The following is a 15,191-nucleotide window of genomic DNA, read 5'->3' as shown; positions in this document are numbered from 1 at the left end:
ATGGAAGGATGCGGAAGTGTGCATTGTTACCTTTCAATTTATTATATGCAGACATTAAACGGTTTACACACAAGAAGTGTCTGCCTGCAAGCCACAAACTTGCATGGGTCGAGTGCTCTAAGGAACTGGATTAAGGCTCCAGTCTCTTTGGGGGCGTGGGTTCGAATCCCACCGCTGCCAAAGGAAACTTTGTACAATTTCCTCCTGGGGATCAATAAAGCGTTTCTGATCGTGATTACCATCAAATAAAAACTGTGAAGTAACATTGCATATAGTGACTAAAACATGTTATTTTCATTTACGGAACTCCTAACCCACTTAAAGCAATTACACTTAGAGTTTCAAGGAGGTTTTCATGTCCTAAATGCTGTTCCTCCCTGACAGGAATACATTTCTAGAGGAAGCACTGCTACAACCATGAGGAGCAGCATGTACAGGTCATGTGCATGGATGCATATCAGAAATGTCAGAATTCCACAGTCATAATGTGTAATTAGGTAGTGGTGAAGGAGTCCTGACCTTGGTTTGGATACTTTGAGTGGGAGGTTTGTCTGCTGCTCCGGCCCGGGCCTGAAACTCACATCCAAACATTTATGCCAAGTAACAATTTTTGCCCTGCGTAGGAGGACTGGATAAAAAATGGAATAAATGTTTCTGCCACGCTGCCAATGGCATGCTGGAATGGATAAACTGACTGGACACAGGAAAGCCACTCCCTTAGGAGAGGCTTTGGAAAGGGAAAACTGCATTTCCAATGGTTTTTGGCAAATTACCCAATGTAGAAGCACATATGTTTCAAGCACATGCCAATCCTAACAGATTTTTTGAATTGTATTTGATTATGCCAAGTAATCAAATGCTGAATGAAACCAGTTTGACTTGTGACTGGTGACTTGGTCAATATTGTATTGGTGAATGACCACATCACTAAGTGGACTTTACATAAGTAATGTGTAAAGAATGAGTTTAATTTTGTATATTGATTATCCGCAAATTACATAATAGAACCTAAAAAGAGTACAAATACATCACTCAGGCTGCATCCTATTACATGAGGGTCATAAACAATTTTAGGCGAGATAACACCTGGATGGGCCTGAAATTGTCCTGGTTGAATCAGCGGAACAAAATATGAATAACTGTTCAATAATATCTGGTTATTTGTTAAAAAGTCATTAATAATAAAACAACATAAGAACAGAAGTCAAGGAGTATTCAAGTTTAAGATGATGTTGTATGCTCTGCTAATGGGAAGGTGAAGCAAAAATAGAAACCCCAAAATACATTCAGCCATTTAACTCTGTTTACTTTTGGATTCTGGAATTTGTCAACTACAGTGTGGACTTTTGCTCCCAACTGCAACAGCGATGTGTTCTTAATTTGCTACAGCTCTGGTTTGCACCTCTGACTGGTTTCCCCCTCCATAATAACAACAGCCAAGGCTTATGGGTATTGTAGTTTTTAGGGCCGTGAACCATACCAGAATCAGAATCAGAATCAGAAACTGTTTATTGCCAACATTACATTACAAGGAATTTTCGGAATTTGACTACCGAACTGGTCAAAAGTTGAAAACTGACATAATGTAAGAATTTAGTATTGTTAGTATCTTATCTATTCAAGACTCCCATGTTTCTATGTTATAGAATTGAGGATATCATTGAAAGAAAAAATGGAAATTTTGTAGTTCACACAACTCTATAAGAGCAAAATACCCTTGCAACAAGAAAGGCACATGTAGTCCTTAAAAAAAGAAGGTACTAGAAAGACTGTTCGGGGGATATCTGGAACCAATGTACATTGTGGTAAAGAAATTAAGTTTCCGGCAGCGGAAGGCAAAATAGTTGGTTCAGTACTTCAATTGAAGGACACATTGCTGTGTGAAATGAAAACTATGTAAAATATTGTCCAGACCTTCAGTTGCCCCAAGGTAAGGATTATCCATGAAAGACCTTTTAAGGGTTTGCCTAAAGCTTTATTTTTCCTGAGGAGGGTTTTGCTGAGGCCTTCACTCTTCTCCAGCACCACTCTGCTACAGTTATACACACCCACATCTGGGAGCTGCACAGAGCAACCACAGTCTTCTACTGTTGGCCTCTGGTCGCCCGTCTACTTGTACAACTGGAGGTTAAGTGCCCATGCTCAAGGTCACCTGGATGATGGTTGTGGGGGTGGGGGGTTTGCAGCTGGTCCCAGCTGCTCCTCTTAAACCAACAGTGAATAAGAAAAAGTATAAATTATTTAGCTTCAAAGCCCCAAAAATGGTATTTGGAATAGCCCTAATCCAAGAGTATGACCCTTTTCAAACCCGCAGAAACCTGCAGAAACACATAGAAAGAACGGATGGGACAAAATGTGGACAGATAAACATGTGCAACCCCCGCCCTCCCCTTCCCCCATAATACATTCTTCAAAGCTTAGGCATGAGGTCAAGCTAAGGCAATGAGTTATAAATGAATGCCAGACTGCAAGAGAAGATGAAAGCACAAAGAGCAAAAGGCTGTGGTGCTAGCTAACCATCAGCCTCAGGGTTGACCCAGCATGTCCTGCCTTTGTCCTGGGATAACCTTGAGACAACTAGCTTGTAAAAGCTGGTGACATTTTACAGCTTTTGCCGGATCTCCAATGGAAAACTAGAAAATGTTGCAGCGACAGTATGTATATGTAAATTAATGTACTTGTTCAAGCTAGTCTTCACCCTGTTTGTATGTAAAAATCGATCTGAATAAACTTTGCATGGGAAAAAGCAATTGCATGATGTTGGCTATTCATACACAGCGGCATTTCGACGTGCGACGAGTATATAAATCAGTTGGAATATTGTGATAACAAACCACAGCATACATTATAGTAGTTGCAACAGTGGCGGCTGTCCAATGGCAGGACTGAAAGGCTCATTGTGTGGGAGAGGAACTCAACCCGGATTAGCTGATTAGCCAACACACACTGTTTACATCAGAGCCCCCTTTTACGCCACACACACACTGACATACTGGTATAAATTCGAAATCATTCAAACATAGAAATCTCGAGTATGGCAAGAAAGAAGAAGACAAAAGACAAACTAGACTAAAAGCTAACACACAAAATCTCTGTAAAAATCCCTATGCTGCAGGACTCAAGGCCTGCCAACCTCTGCGATACACATCTAAGTGTTCCACCTCTCTGTTTATACATGAACCACCCATGCTAGTGTTACCGCCGACAAAACAAAACCTTTCTCACAACTCCCATTTTAAACTCCCATTTTTCACTTTCCCTCCTTCCTGCCTCAGGCTGGCCCGTAAAGTGTGTGTATTTTTGCGGGACAGGTGCATTCACCAGAGTGCTGTTACAGACGGACGTGCCAGCTTGCCGGCTGTACTGAAAAAACAACTGGAGAGGGAGATCGGGTTGGGTGTTTCCTGCATTTCTCTCACCTCACAATGAGGTGTAAATGTGGGTCAGCAGGAGCCGGTGGGAGCTGGTGGTCCACCCCCTTTGGAAAAGCTTAGGAAGGGTGGGGTGGCCCTGCTTTCACTGGAAGAGAGCCCTGTGTTATACAGTAAGTCCATAACTTAGGCATGTGATTGACAAAGGACAAAAAAGCAGAGCTGGCCGGTTGGAAAACGGCATTTAATAGTCGTCGCCATCAAGTGGGATGAACTAAATTAGCTGCCAGCTGGCGTTAGCGCTACTTGAAAGTAAAATTGTGCATCCTCTAAAAAACGACAGAAATACAATTTGCCCATGACAAAAGAAAGTAAGTAAGACATACAGAAACAAGGCGGCCATCAAAACCTGCTCGGACTTCTTACCCTAGCAGCGCAACTGTGTCGTTAGCTGGCGGCTAGCGGCTGCTTGTAAGTTACTGGGAAGTGAGCAGCAAATGAACACAAACGTGCATGCTCACTTCATCTCGTAAAATACACCAAACAATGAGCACATAATTCCGCCGCAAACCCCACTTACCGGCAGTTCCCCCTTTTTAGGGCAAAATCCCAATGACGATGTTATTGCTACCAGCAAGTTCTCCGCTGAGCTTGAGCTCCATTTCACTCGGGCAGCTCACACAGAGGAGGCAGAGGATGCCATCCTACAGCAGAACTTGTGATGAACTTGTGATCCCTTAAATGTGGATATTAATTAAGGAACGGTCAACAAGATATGTACTAAGTGGGACATCTTACAGGGGGAAAATAAACTTGCAATAGAATTACACATTACGTCAAACCTTCAGCATTCATGTACTGAGGCTATGCTAATCTCTCGGTCAGTCTCTGATACAAACTAGTAGTGTGTAACTTGTAAACTAATCAGTTCAGTCCACCTTGTTTAAAGTTGCCTTTGGCCCAGAAAGGACGCCCACATAATAGGACAAATGTTTTCCCAGACCTCTCTCATTTCAACTCTAAGTCTGGCTATGCAGGATGACTTCCCATCAACAGTCACCACTACAGTAGCAACCTGTGCCAATACAGCACTCCCTCATTTAACTGCTTAACTGTCAAGTTGGAAAATAGGATACTTTTGCATTATGTTGCATAAGAAATTATTATAAGTTAGTGTACAGGAGCTAATTATCTAATTGTATCGAGATTGGTGAGAAACCCCGAAAGTTACTCTCAAACAAAGCCAATTTAATTTACCTCAAGTTAGAATTGTAGCTAATTTCACTTCCAAGTGTATGTCTTCGCAGCAATTCGGAAAACAATTGTTAAAGGAGACCTACTCATTTCCAGCTCTATATTTTTTTCCCTGGGACACCACTAGTGTAGCCTTTCATGATTCACAGTTAAAATAAGTCCTTATTCATCTTATACTGACAGTTCACCCTTTGTCTGAAACAAGCCGTCTTAGCTCCTGTCTCTTTAAGCTGCCCCCCCCCCCCCCAAAAGCCCACTCTCTTCTGATTGGCCAGATTGGCTTGACGGCCACAGTAACTAAATTAGAGTCAGCTAGCTAAGAGCATAGATATAGATATATATCTATGGCTAAGAGGACTGCTACATGCCCAGCTACCTAGCGAACGGCAGCTACAGCTAGCAGGATTACTTTAGCAACAAGTAAAGCCATCTGTCCATCAAGAAACTACCTACCTACTTTGCTCCACATCCGAAAAAGCACTTTCTGCGAGACACACTGAACAACCTCCAAAAACTTGCAGAGTAATCCCGAGTTCCCCTTTAAGCCTTCAAAATGGGTATGACTGGGGGTGGTATTTGCTTGATGACATGTTGCTCAGGCAATCACAGTTAAGGTGGCCACTGCTGGTTCATTTCTCTTCTGCTCCAAGCAGGCCCAGCCTTTTCCCCCCATATTTGGATTTTCTGAGATTCAAATTGTCCCGATCTACAGTCTGTTGCTTGAATGATCATTGGATTTTCACCCTAGCAGCCCAACTGGCAGTGAGTGATAACTACAGATATGCTCTTCACAGAGTGGGAAAAGAGAGTTCAAAAGAGTCCAGCTTTCTCCTGGACACACGGCTCGCTCGCTGCTCTTCAGGTTCAGATTGTTTCATTGGTCACTGGTATGGTTTTGAATGGTTTATTTTGCTGGTTGCATGCAGCAGTTCTCTGGACAAAGATTATCCCACAAAAGCATACAATGAATGGACATTTCCAAATTAAAAAGTATTGGCGATGGACAAAAGATCTGTCAACAAAAAAAGTCAATTAATTTTGTCTATCAACCACCCCTAGATTTCATTTGACTCAACACTGTATTCGTTCTCCACCACACAGCAGAAATAGCTTCTTTTTTCCCTCAGTGCTTTATTAAGTCACTTCGATCACATCAGGAAAAAAAAATCCTGGCATTGTAAAAAGCCTTCTAAAGCACTTGAGTGGGGGGGGGGGGGGGGAAGTTGTGAAATAGGTTTTCCATTTGTGGCCCAGTTTCTCAGCGGGGACTTTTTCCAGAGAGTTTTAAGAAGGCTGCAACAGTTCTGGCCCTCACGATTAACCATGCTGCGGGCATGTGCCGCTGCTCGCTGCAGTTAAGACTTAATCAACCTCCAATTTGCCACTTGTTTGGTTACCCCAGTGACAAAGTGCAACGCCTTTTCAATATGATCTGTTAAAACAACCTCATTTCCTGTCTCGAGTCAATGACACAAAGCAAGCTGATGTCACCAAGGGCTTTGCTGTGGTTGACAAAAGCCACAAAGCAGGGGAACCCCGCTGAGGAATTAAGTCAAATATGAAAACGGCTTCATCGGCACCAAAACGGAGACCAAAACCCGCCATGTGACCAACTCCCAAAAGGCAAATCATTTCTGGAGACGGACAAAAAGCAGGACTAATTCAACTGAAGTTGTGTGATTGGGAGCCAACTCTTGCTGCGCGTGCAACCCGTAGCTTGACGCAGCACAGTGACACACTTACTTGCTACAATGTGTTTCCCCTTTAGGCTAGAAAACATTTGGTTTGGCAAAATGCAGCAGACCTACATTTATTCCAAATACAAAGCTGCTCGTGTACGGCCACCAACATGGCAGTGACTCGGCAGTGGTAAGATATGCTCGAGGAGATGGTGTGCTCATAATAAGTCACCCCAAAACACTAGTGATACCTAACAATAGATACGATTGCATTTGGAATTTGGTGTACAGCACTGGCTACACTTGAATACAAAGCTTGGACCATGACACATATTTATCTGTGTGTGTCTTTGGGAGGGGCAGAATGAGAGGGGGAGGAAATTAGTTCCAAATGAGACCCAGACTGCTATGGATAACGCAACAAGGCTAGTGTGTATACAGTCTATCCATCACATGAACACATTTCTGTACGCTTGTTGACTTGCGTAGCGAGGGAGGGTCTGTTTGGGGGAAGGGAGGAGAGGAGGATGGGCGGGGAGCGGGGGTGGCACTGCTGTCCAACATCAACACAGATGGAAATCATTTGTGTCCCAACAAGAGGACTGGTCCGTGTTCTCCTTCAGCAGAGCCCACACGATATAACTGATGATGGGACTCAGATGACCGACTTAAATGCAACTGTGACAGAAAGCACTCGCGCTAAAACAATTAGCAAAGATTCCACGCGTTCACTGGCTGCAGCGTCTAAACGTGACGTGGTTTACATCGTTATGGAAAGGAATATTTAGAGGGTTTTGGAACGCTTTGGTCGGAAAAAGTCACTTTGGGCTCACAAAAGATGGAATAACAACGTTTTCACCGTGTTTTGACATTTTATTGACTAGACAATTAACACATTCCTTTTAACAATCAGAGTTTAGCTGCAGTCCAAAATGCAGCATGTCTGCTGACAAGGCATGACCGAGCAGACGTGTTGAACTTTGTTGAGACTTCCTCAGCTTGGAAAGCTCTTTCACAAACTTCCAGAGTCCAAGAATGTTTGGTCTGCATAGAAGTTAATTGATGAATGAATGGCAAATGCCTGACTCGTTCTCATTCCACCACCAGTTCAAACTTGAAGCGAACTAGCTTGTACAAAGTGTAGTCCAACCACATCGAAAGGCAAAGAGTGTTTGTGTACTCATTTTAAGAATCGCATTTATCTGTTTCTGCAAATGACCTCTTCAAATGTCAAATACAACATACATCTAAATGTATGTTGTGCAACATCTCACTATGTTCATTTCCTTGTTTTCACCTGGTGACAGCAGGAAGTATGAAAACGCAACAAATCTCAGTTGTTGAAAGACAACTTTTTCTGGCTGATGTTCAGTGGTGCAGCTCCGTCCTCCACCTCCGCGCCGATTTGTTTGCTTCACTGCAGTTTTAATGGGAACACGCATCATTTGCATTTTATTTTTTCGGGGCTTTTTTGTTCAAACTACTTGACAGCTGGACGGAATCCGCTCATGTGGCTGAGGCAGTGAGCTTGTGCTGATGACAGGAATGCATTTCGTGCCAGAAGATAAAAGAGCTTTTAGTATAGCATAAATCTTGGATATGAAAAGAGACAGAACCAGAGAGATTCCTTGAGCCCTACAAGACTTCAGTGGGGTTCTGTCGCACACTTAGTGGTCTTTAAGATCTAATTAGAGCCAGACATTGTTTTTTTTGTGTGCTTAAATACATGTGTGTGTGTGTGTGTGGGGGGGGGGGGCATGTAACACATTGTAAAACGCTGCAGTAATCCTCTTCCTTAGATCACTCAAGTGATTTACGAGGTGAGGGTTGTGGAGAGGATCAAACTGAGAAAGATCCTGCTTCTCTCTCTGGGACTGCATATGTGTGTGTGAGCAAACCCACCAGGTTTGGTCATTTAAACTGCAAAAGGCATCTTATTAGTGCCTTTATTAGTCGATTGAAAATCAATCGACAATAAACAAAGGTTCATACAAGATTTTTTTACTCTTTAAAAAATCATATCTAACCCTAACCCTAACCCTACTACTACTAATAATACTACTTTATAAGTGAGATCATTTAATGACCGTCTTCATACACACACACACACACACACACGCACCAAGGGGAAGGCCACAGGCTAGTTCAAATCAGACCAGTTTGAGCTTGATAAAACTAAAATAACTAAAAAAATCTGCTGGGTCTCCTGATCTCTAACGACATTAGAGTGTGTGTGTGTGTGTGTGTGTATGTATGAGAGTCAATTATTAGTCAGCCCTTGGGAACGAAGTCCCCGCGCTCAGCTACATAGTAGCCCACACACATCATCTCTTTGTTTCTTTTTGCTAATGCTGAGGCTAACGGGTGTCACACATGTGACTATCATGCCCCCGCTGACAGATACACCGTGTTAGCATGCTAGCATGTCTTGAGCTAAACATCAGCTGACTGTGTTCCTCAAACCTGACAGCGTTGCCCCAGGACAAACGGATGTTTTACAATGATGTAAATGCTTGAACGACTTAGACTTAGCTGTGTTAGCTTAAAAGAGCTAATACACGCAGGCAAAAGCGGCTCATTAATAATAATCAATAATCACATCTTAGTTCTAACAATATACTTATTAAGCCACAGGTTTTCATTAATAATACTTAATTTCACACCCAGCTAATACCTAGAAAGGGATGGGTATCGTTACAGTACTTCTACTCTTACAGATACTGCTTATCGATCCGGTACTTTAACAGTACTCCGCCTGTACGTGACGCACTTTCAGTAGATGTTTCCAAAGGTTGCTCGAGCGTCGACTCGTGTAGCCGGACTTTTGAGCGTTTCGTTTTCCGGCAGTGTCGCTAAGAGCAGGGTCTCTCTAGAGCTGGTGAGGTAAAAGGCGCAACGTTACTTAGCTTATCAATACTACAGTCTTTAATAATTCAGGCCCCCGGTTTTCGGTACCCATCCCTAACTATAGATGAAACTGAAAAGTAGAATATTTCTTATCCATTGGGAAACAGCTACATTTGTTAGCAATCCATGCTATCAACCTATACCTAAACTGTGTGGCGAACTTAGCATGCCTGAATTGCTAGTTAGAACAATTTACAACCATTTTAGAACGGCTAACATAGCTAAAATGGTTTTATTTAGCCGGGATTTTGGCATTTAAGTCAGTATTTAAGTCCCGTCATTAGTTGCATCGTACCCCTCTTACCAATTTAAATGCGGTGGCAATACCACAACATCTAGTCCAGCTTTGCTGACACAACAGTAATAAAGTGCAGTAAAATGTGTCTGCCTGGAAAGTGGCTAAACTACTGGTAACTTACACAGTCATCTGAGCATAAAGCAAGATAAACATAGTGCCTCAACTACTGAGTTCAGATCCACCTACTTTGCTAGGGTAGGGATTGTTAGGAATAGCTAATGTTAACCATTTAAATATCCTGCAGTTTACATTTAAGAGCTTGTCAAGAGGTAAAGGGCTGTGTGTGACGAACTGCAGAACAATTGCATCATGGAGGTCCGTATAATTGCTTCCTTCCTTTTGTGTTTAATACACAAGCTGAACATTGTGTAAATGACAACGTCAATCCAATCCATTTGGCTTTTTTGTGCTGGAGTAATTTACGATGAGTGCAATAACTCATAAACATTTACAAATTGCATTGTAAATCCACAAGACTACTCTACAGTAATTATTCCTTATATAACAGTGAGTAATCAAAATGGCTGCCACAGGCTTTGGGGTTGACAGAGCATTGATGTAGCCTCTAAAGCCACAGGCTTTCAGTCTTGCAGTGTGTGTTGGTTTGGCTCGCCGCTGAGCCTTGACAGGTCACAGACAGACCATGGCCAAGGCCGTCTCTTCCTCCTCCTCCATATTCTTCACCAGATCTCTTTTGTCTATTTATTGCACTTAGTCACCAACAGTAACTTGTGACTGATGCTTTACAAAAGATTCTATTCTGCAAACGGACTACATTTGACGCGTTAAGCCTGACTAAACGGAAAAGAGTGTTCCCTCCGCACTAAATCTCGTTCATCTTTGTTTCTTTAAACTTCCCACCCTGTTTCCCTCTTCTGCACTTTCCTCCCCTCCCTCTACACCCCCCCGCCCCCCCCCCTTTTTTTTTCTTTTACCCATCCATCTTTGTGTCCATTCCTGCAAGACTACAAATTTATACAACTTAAAAAGGAACAGAGAGGGAGCAGAACAGACCTTTTCACTCTGCCTTGGACGGCTTATCCAGAGGTCAGTGCGGAAACGTGATGAATGGTAATTTCAGAGCAGAGAGACAACAAGAGAGAGCCAGAGAGCTGGAAGAAAATAAAAGACAGTAGCTGGGTTTCCATGCAAGTATATTTATGCGAATTGTACTTGTATTGTACTTGCTGTTATTCCGCAAATCCTGCACGTTACTTGCAGATTTTATATATATATATATATATGTATGTATATATATATATATATATATATATATATATACAAAAAAAAAATATATAGGCTATATTTCCACTCAGTATGTTTTAGTTTTGTAATTGTTGGCTTTACCATAGAACTGTCCCGTGCCGATCCTAATATATTTCCATATTTGAATGCATCAGTATCAGCTGATAATGCTGATCAAATCCTAATCGTTACTTTACTGGACCGTGCTGTGTTTTGTACCCCTCAGCCTGATTTAACTGTATATGAGACTACAAATTAAGAGTGCGTGAATGTGAAAAATTATTTGACCGACTCTGTTCTGATCCCCTCGGGCGGCATGGTGGTGCAGCAGTTAGCACTGCGGTTAGAGCGGGTTGGGGGTTCGATCTTCAGCCCCCGTCATGTCGAAGTGTCCTTGAGCAAGACACTGAACCCTAAGCTGCTCCCGATGGAGACCAGCACCTTGCATGGCAGCTCGGTCGCCACCGGTGTGTGAATGTGTGAGTGAATGGGTGAATGAGACTTAGCAGTAAAGCGCTTTGGGAACCGTGAAGGTTGAAAAGCGCTATATAAGTGAGATCATTTACACCGAAACTTGCTTCACTATGACTGAATCAGTTGTCCAAAAGTCCAAAAGACTACAAACGTTGCTATGAAGGCAGAAACAGAGGAGGGGAGACAAAAACTAGAGAGACATCACTCCTCCTCTCTCGTCTGGTTTTTCCGGGAAAACCTCGGCTGCGATTTCCAGACACACACTGGGGTCACCAGAGGAGGCTGAAACTGTGGACTGGTTCTAATTACAAACTGCACTGTTAGGCCTTGTGCCTCGGTGTGTGTGTGTGTGTGTGTGTGTGAGTGAGGATGTAGAGCAAGGTGTTGTGGCTCATTGTTATGGTGAGAAGGCTTTGAGAAGCCATCACTGCCACCTGCTTTCCATCAGAGGCATCTGCTACGACACTATCGACACACACAGCCTGTTATTCCCCATGCTGGGTCTCTTTACACATGCGTGGTTCTACTATATCACTTACACACAGACACATACATAATTGCCATAGTAGAGATGTTGCCGTCCTCGGTGACTGTCAGGGTGATGCAAGGCGCTGAGTGAGACAGGAAACCATACTGAAACCTTCCCACTGCTAAACAAGAGGCTGTAAAAACACACCGTGCACGGCATCCACGTCCCGCTGTTATTACTAAATCTGACATTCATGTGTGTGTGTGTGTCTACTGGGTATTGAACCACAACACTTTATTTTTTTTTGGTATTAGTAAACGTGTCTGCATCACCAACCATCAAAAACTTAAGTTAAGTACCCCAAAGCTAGCATGACGTCTGCCAGAGATTTGTACTTGTTCTTTGAGCGCACATTTGTCCGATTTAAATCACAATTCACCTGATTTTAGATGACCTTATTGAGCCAAAGCTCTCGTACAGCCGCTTGCGCTCACGCTAGGCATGCACCGGTCTGATATGGCGGATCCATATCGCCCCCCCACCTGATACTGATCTTATTAAGCAGCCAGACGTGACCAATCCACATTGATAAATACTTGGAACATTTTCTCCTTCATTCATTTGCTCCAGGGAGCTCGTTTCGATGCCTTCAGCTGCTGATGAACACTAGCTTTTATCACCTGCTTCACAATGCTTGATAAAAGAGAGGCTCAGTTAAGTAAGTAAGTGAGTTAAAAATCACTACGGGGTGTTAGCTATGCAACGATCTTTTAGCATGTTGGAAAGAAGAAGAAAAAAATATGAAATGTTTGTCATGTTTCTTTTACATGTGCTACTTCGTTTTCTAAGCCATGAAAGCCATGGGTGAACGGCATCGGTATCGCAGCAGCTCAGCCTGAGCCAGAATTAGGGAGGAGGCAAGGCACAGAGCTGGAGAAAAGGCGTTCATGTCGTAGAGCGCATACTGGATGTGTCTTGGGTCACGGGTCAGGATAGAAGTCTTACCAGCCAGGGGTGAGGGATCTCAGGGAGGGGCATCTGAGGCGGGGCCGGCAGACCACTGTGGATCTCTGACTTGAATGAAGGCTCTGGGGAGGGCGGAGCAAGTGACAAAAAAATAAATGAGAGAAAGTTCTTTACTATACTGTACAGCAGGCACGAGGAGGGGGAAATATTACACATTTTAAATTTCAGTAGCTGCAACTGGGGAGAAACTGACTCCTCGACATTAAAGGTCCCATATTATGCTCATTTCCAGCTCTATATTTTTACTCTGGGACTCCACTAGAGTAACTTTGCATGAGTCACAGTTCAAAAAAAGTCCTTATGTATCTTCTCCTGGCCCTTTCTGCAGCCCCTCAGGTCCCCCTCCGTCTGAAACAAGCCATTTTAGACAAACTGAACAACCTCCAAAAACCTGAAGAGTAGTCCTGAGCAGAGCGCTCCAATAACTTAAGACAGACTGAGCGGGTGGATGAGCATCCCTGTACTTGGTGGGTGGTGCTGTGCCTGGAGCAGATACTACTGGGGGGCGTGGCTGAGGGCGGCAACTGTGTAGTTGTGACATCACAATCTTACAGAAGTCCTGACGGCTTGTTTTGAAGGCGTCTAGGTGCTGATTACGGGCTGTGTTTCATTTCTCCGTGGACTGAACATTTTGATACTTTCACAGTATTTATACAGCACCTAGACCTGCTTTATAATCAGACATGGAGAGCTCACTCTCTACAATATGGGACCTTTAAAAATGAAACTGCTCTCTTCACCAGCAGGAGGTTGTTTTTTTTCAACTTTACATCACCCTGTTGATCAGACCTCAACTGAACTGACTAAAGGTTCAAAGAGTGAGTACACAGCAACAGTACCAAAACTTTCAAATATTAACAAACAACGGCCAGGTCGACATCTCTTCAAAATCATTGCAATTTTCAATTAATTTTTCCATTTGTGGGTTAGGGTTAGTTAGCGCACAAGGACATATTCACTTCCTCGCAGTACCAAAATATATTTTCCTGTTTGAAAACGTGTGAAATAGTACTGTCAAAATGAAAGTGAAAACGAGAACTTTGGACAAAATACTTTGACTTCCATAATACAAAAAAATTCAAATTGAATATAAAACTGACTTTTCATTTTCAAATAGGCAGACGATGTGTGACCTACACTAGGAAATGAAATTAGAAACTGACCTTTCTAAACTAAATTAAATTTGTTTTTGCTTTGTTTAAATGATTTTAATATTTGCTTAAAATATTTTCATAGACTTTGAAGTGTTGCAGCCCTTTACAGTATTTACAGTATGACACAGGGAGTTCTAGATGCATAGAAGCCATCAGCTAAAGCCAAATATCTTTACGAGACCTTTTCAAGTATGAAACGGCAAAAAGAGCAGAGCAGATTAAAAAAAAAGGTCAGACTTTCTAATTAGCGTTTACACGACTACAGGGCATCTTCGTTCAGTTCTACAGAGTCTGCAAACTGGTTTACTCCTGACAACTAATGATTATTTTCATTATCGATTCATCTCCTAATTGTTTTCTTGACTGACTGATTAATCTTTTTAATAATATGTGGTAATAACAAACCACACCGTGAACGGTCATCCCTGTTGGATCATCTAAGGTTTATCTACACTGCGTCAGTGAGATCCATCGATCCACACTGCTTCACTGCATGTGAGGGTTCTGTCGAGGGCTGGAGAACGCCACTGCGCACAGGTTAGGTTGTCGGGTATGCGACTGCCGACTCGGGATAACTCCAAAAGTGTTTCTGAAGAGATGCCTGGTGCAGGGATCTCACCTTTGTCCGAGAGCACTCTGTGGAGGATGTTGGAGAGGTGCAACTTCCTCTCTCGAACCCCGGCGCTCAGATACTCCCTGTCCAGCAGGTCCAGGAACAGACGAAGCTCACACACCAGCTCCTCCATCGCTGCAGCAGAAACACACACACAGTATATATTCAGAGATGCCATTTATTACATCTGTTACAATATACACAACAGCAGTCAAACAGGTTGTTAACAAACCGACAGTTAATCCAGATTATCTAAACCCTCGACATGCAGACGACTGCACAACTGCAGTGAGAAGCAGGTGGGAAGTAGTCCCACATCTTGGTTATGAAGACCAGACACAAGTCCCTATTCAAGCCAACAAGTCCCAAATCAGGCCCTAAAGAGTCCTAAACAAGTCAGTATTTGCACTTTACAAAATGTAATGCCATTTTAAATGTTCATAGTTAGTAGCAGTAAACACCATCATGTGTGGAAACACATGAAGTTGGCCACAGCAAAGACTTTGCATGCAAATGTGATCCTCTATGGTCCTCTATGGTAGTCTGGTTGCTGATCTGGCAAACTGACAAACATAGCTGCTGATTAGCTGCTTTTTCAGAAGAGGAACAGTTTTAGAATTATATCGATGATATTTAGCCTTGAGGAGGACATCAAGTCATTCCAAATCAAAAAGCTCAAGTCAAGTCGCAAGTCTTATTTC

The 15,191-nt window shown here is 42.8% G+C and overlaps 1 protein-coding gene across 1 annotated transcript in view; it reads right to left on the bottom strand.

The window, feature by feature from the left end:
• Positions 1 to 14,629, bottom strand: part of afap1 (actin filament associated protein 1) — a 37,837-nt gene extending 23,208 nt beyond the window's left edge. Inside the window, exons 1-2 of the mRNA XM_070929759.1 lie at positions 14,497 to 14,629; positions 12,703 to 12,785 (exon numbers count right to left, since the gene is read on the bottom strand). Of these exons, the coding sequence (XP_070785860.1) occupies positions 12,703 to 12,785; positions 14,497 to 14,623 (210 nt within the window). The 5' untranslated portion in view covers positions 14,624 to 14,629. The remainder of the gene's footprint in view (positions 1 to 12,702; positions 12,786 to 14,496) is intronic.
• Positions 14,630 to 15,191: the final 562 nt, after the last annotated feature.

The sequence above is a fragment of the Enoplosus armatus genome, chromosome 23 (genome assembly GCF_043641665.1).
Source record: "Enoplosus armatus isolate fEnoArm2 chromosome 23, fEnoArm2.hap1, whole genome shotgun sequence".
In the NCBI taxonomy this organism is placed as follows: Eukaryota; Metazoa; Chordata; class Actinopteri; order Centrarchiformes; family Enoplosidae; genus Enoplosus; species Enoplosus armatus.
This window is presented reverse-complemented; position numbering and strand designations above follow the sequence as displayed.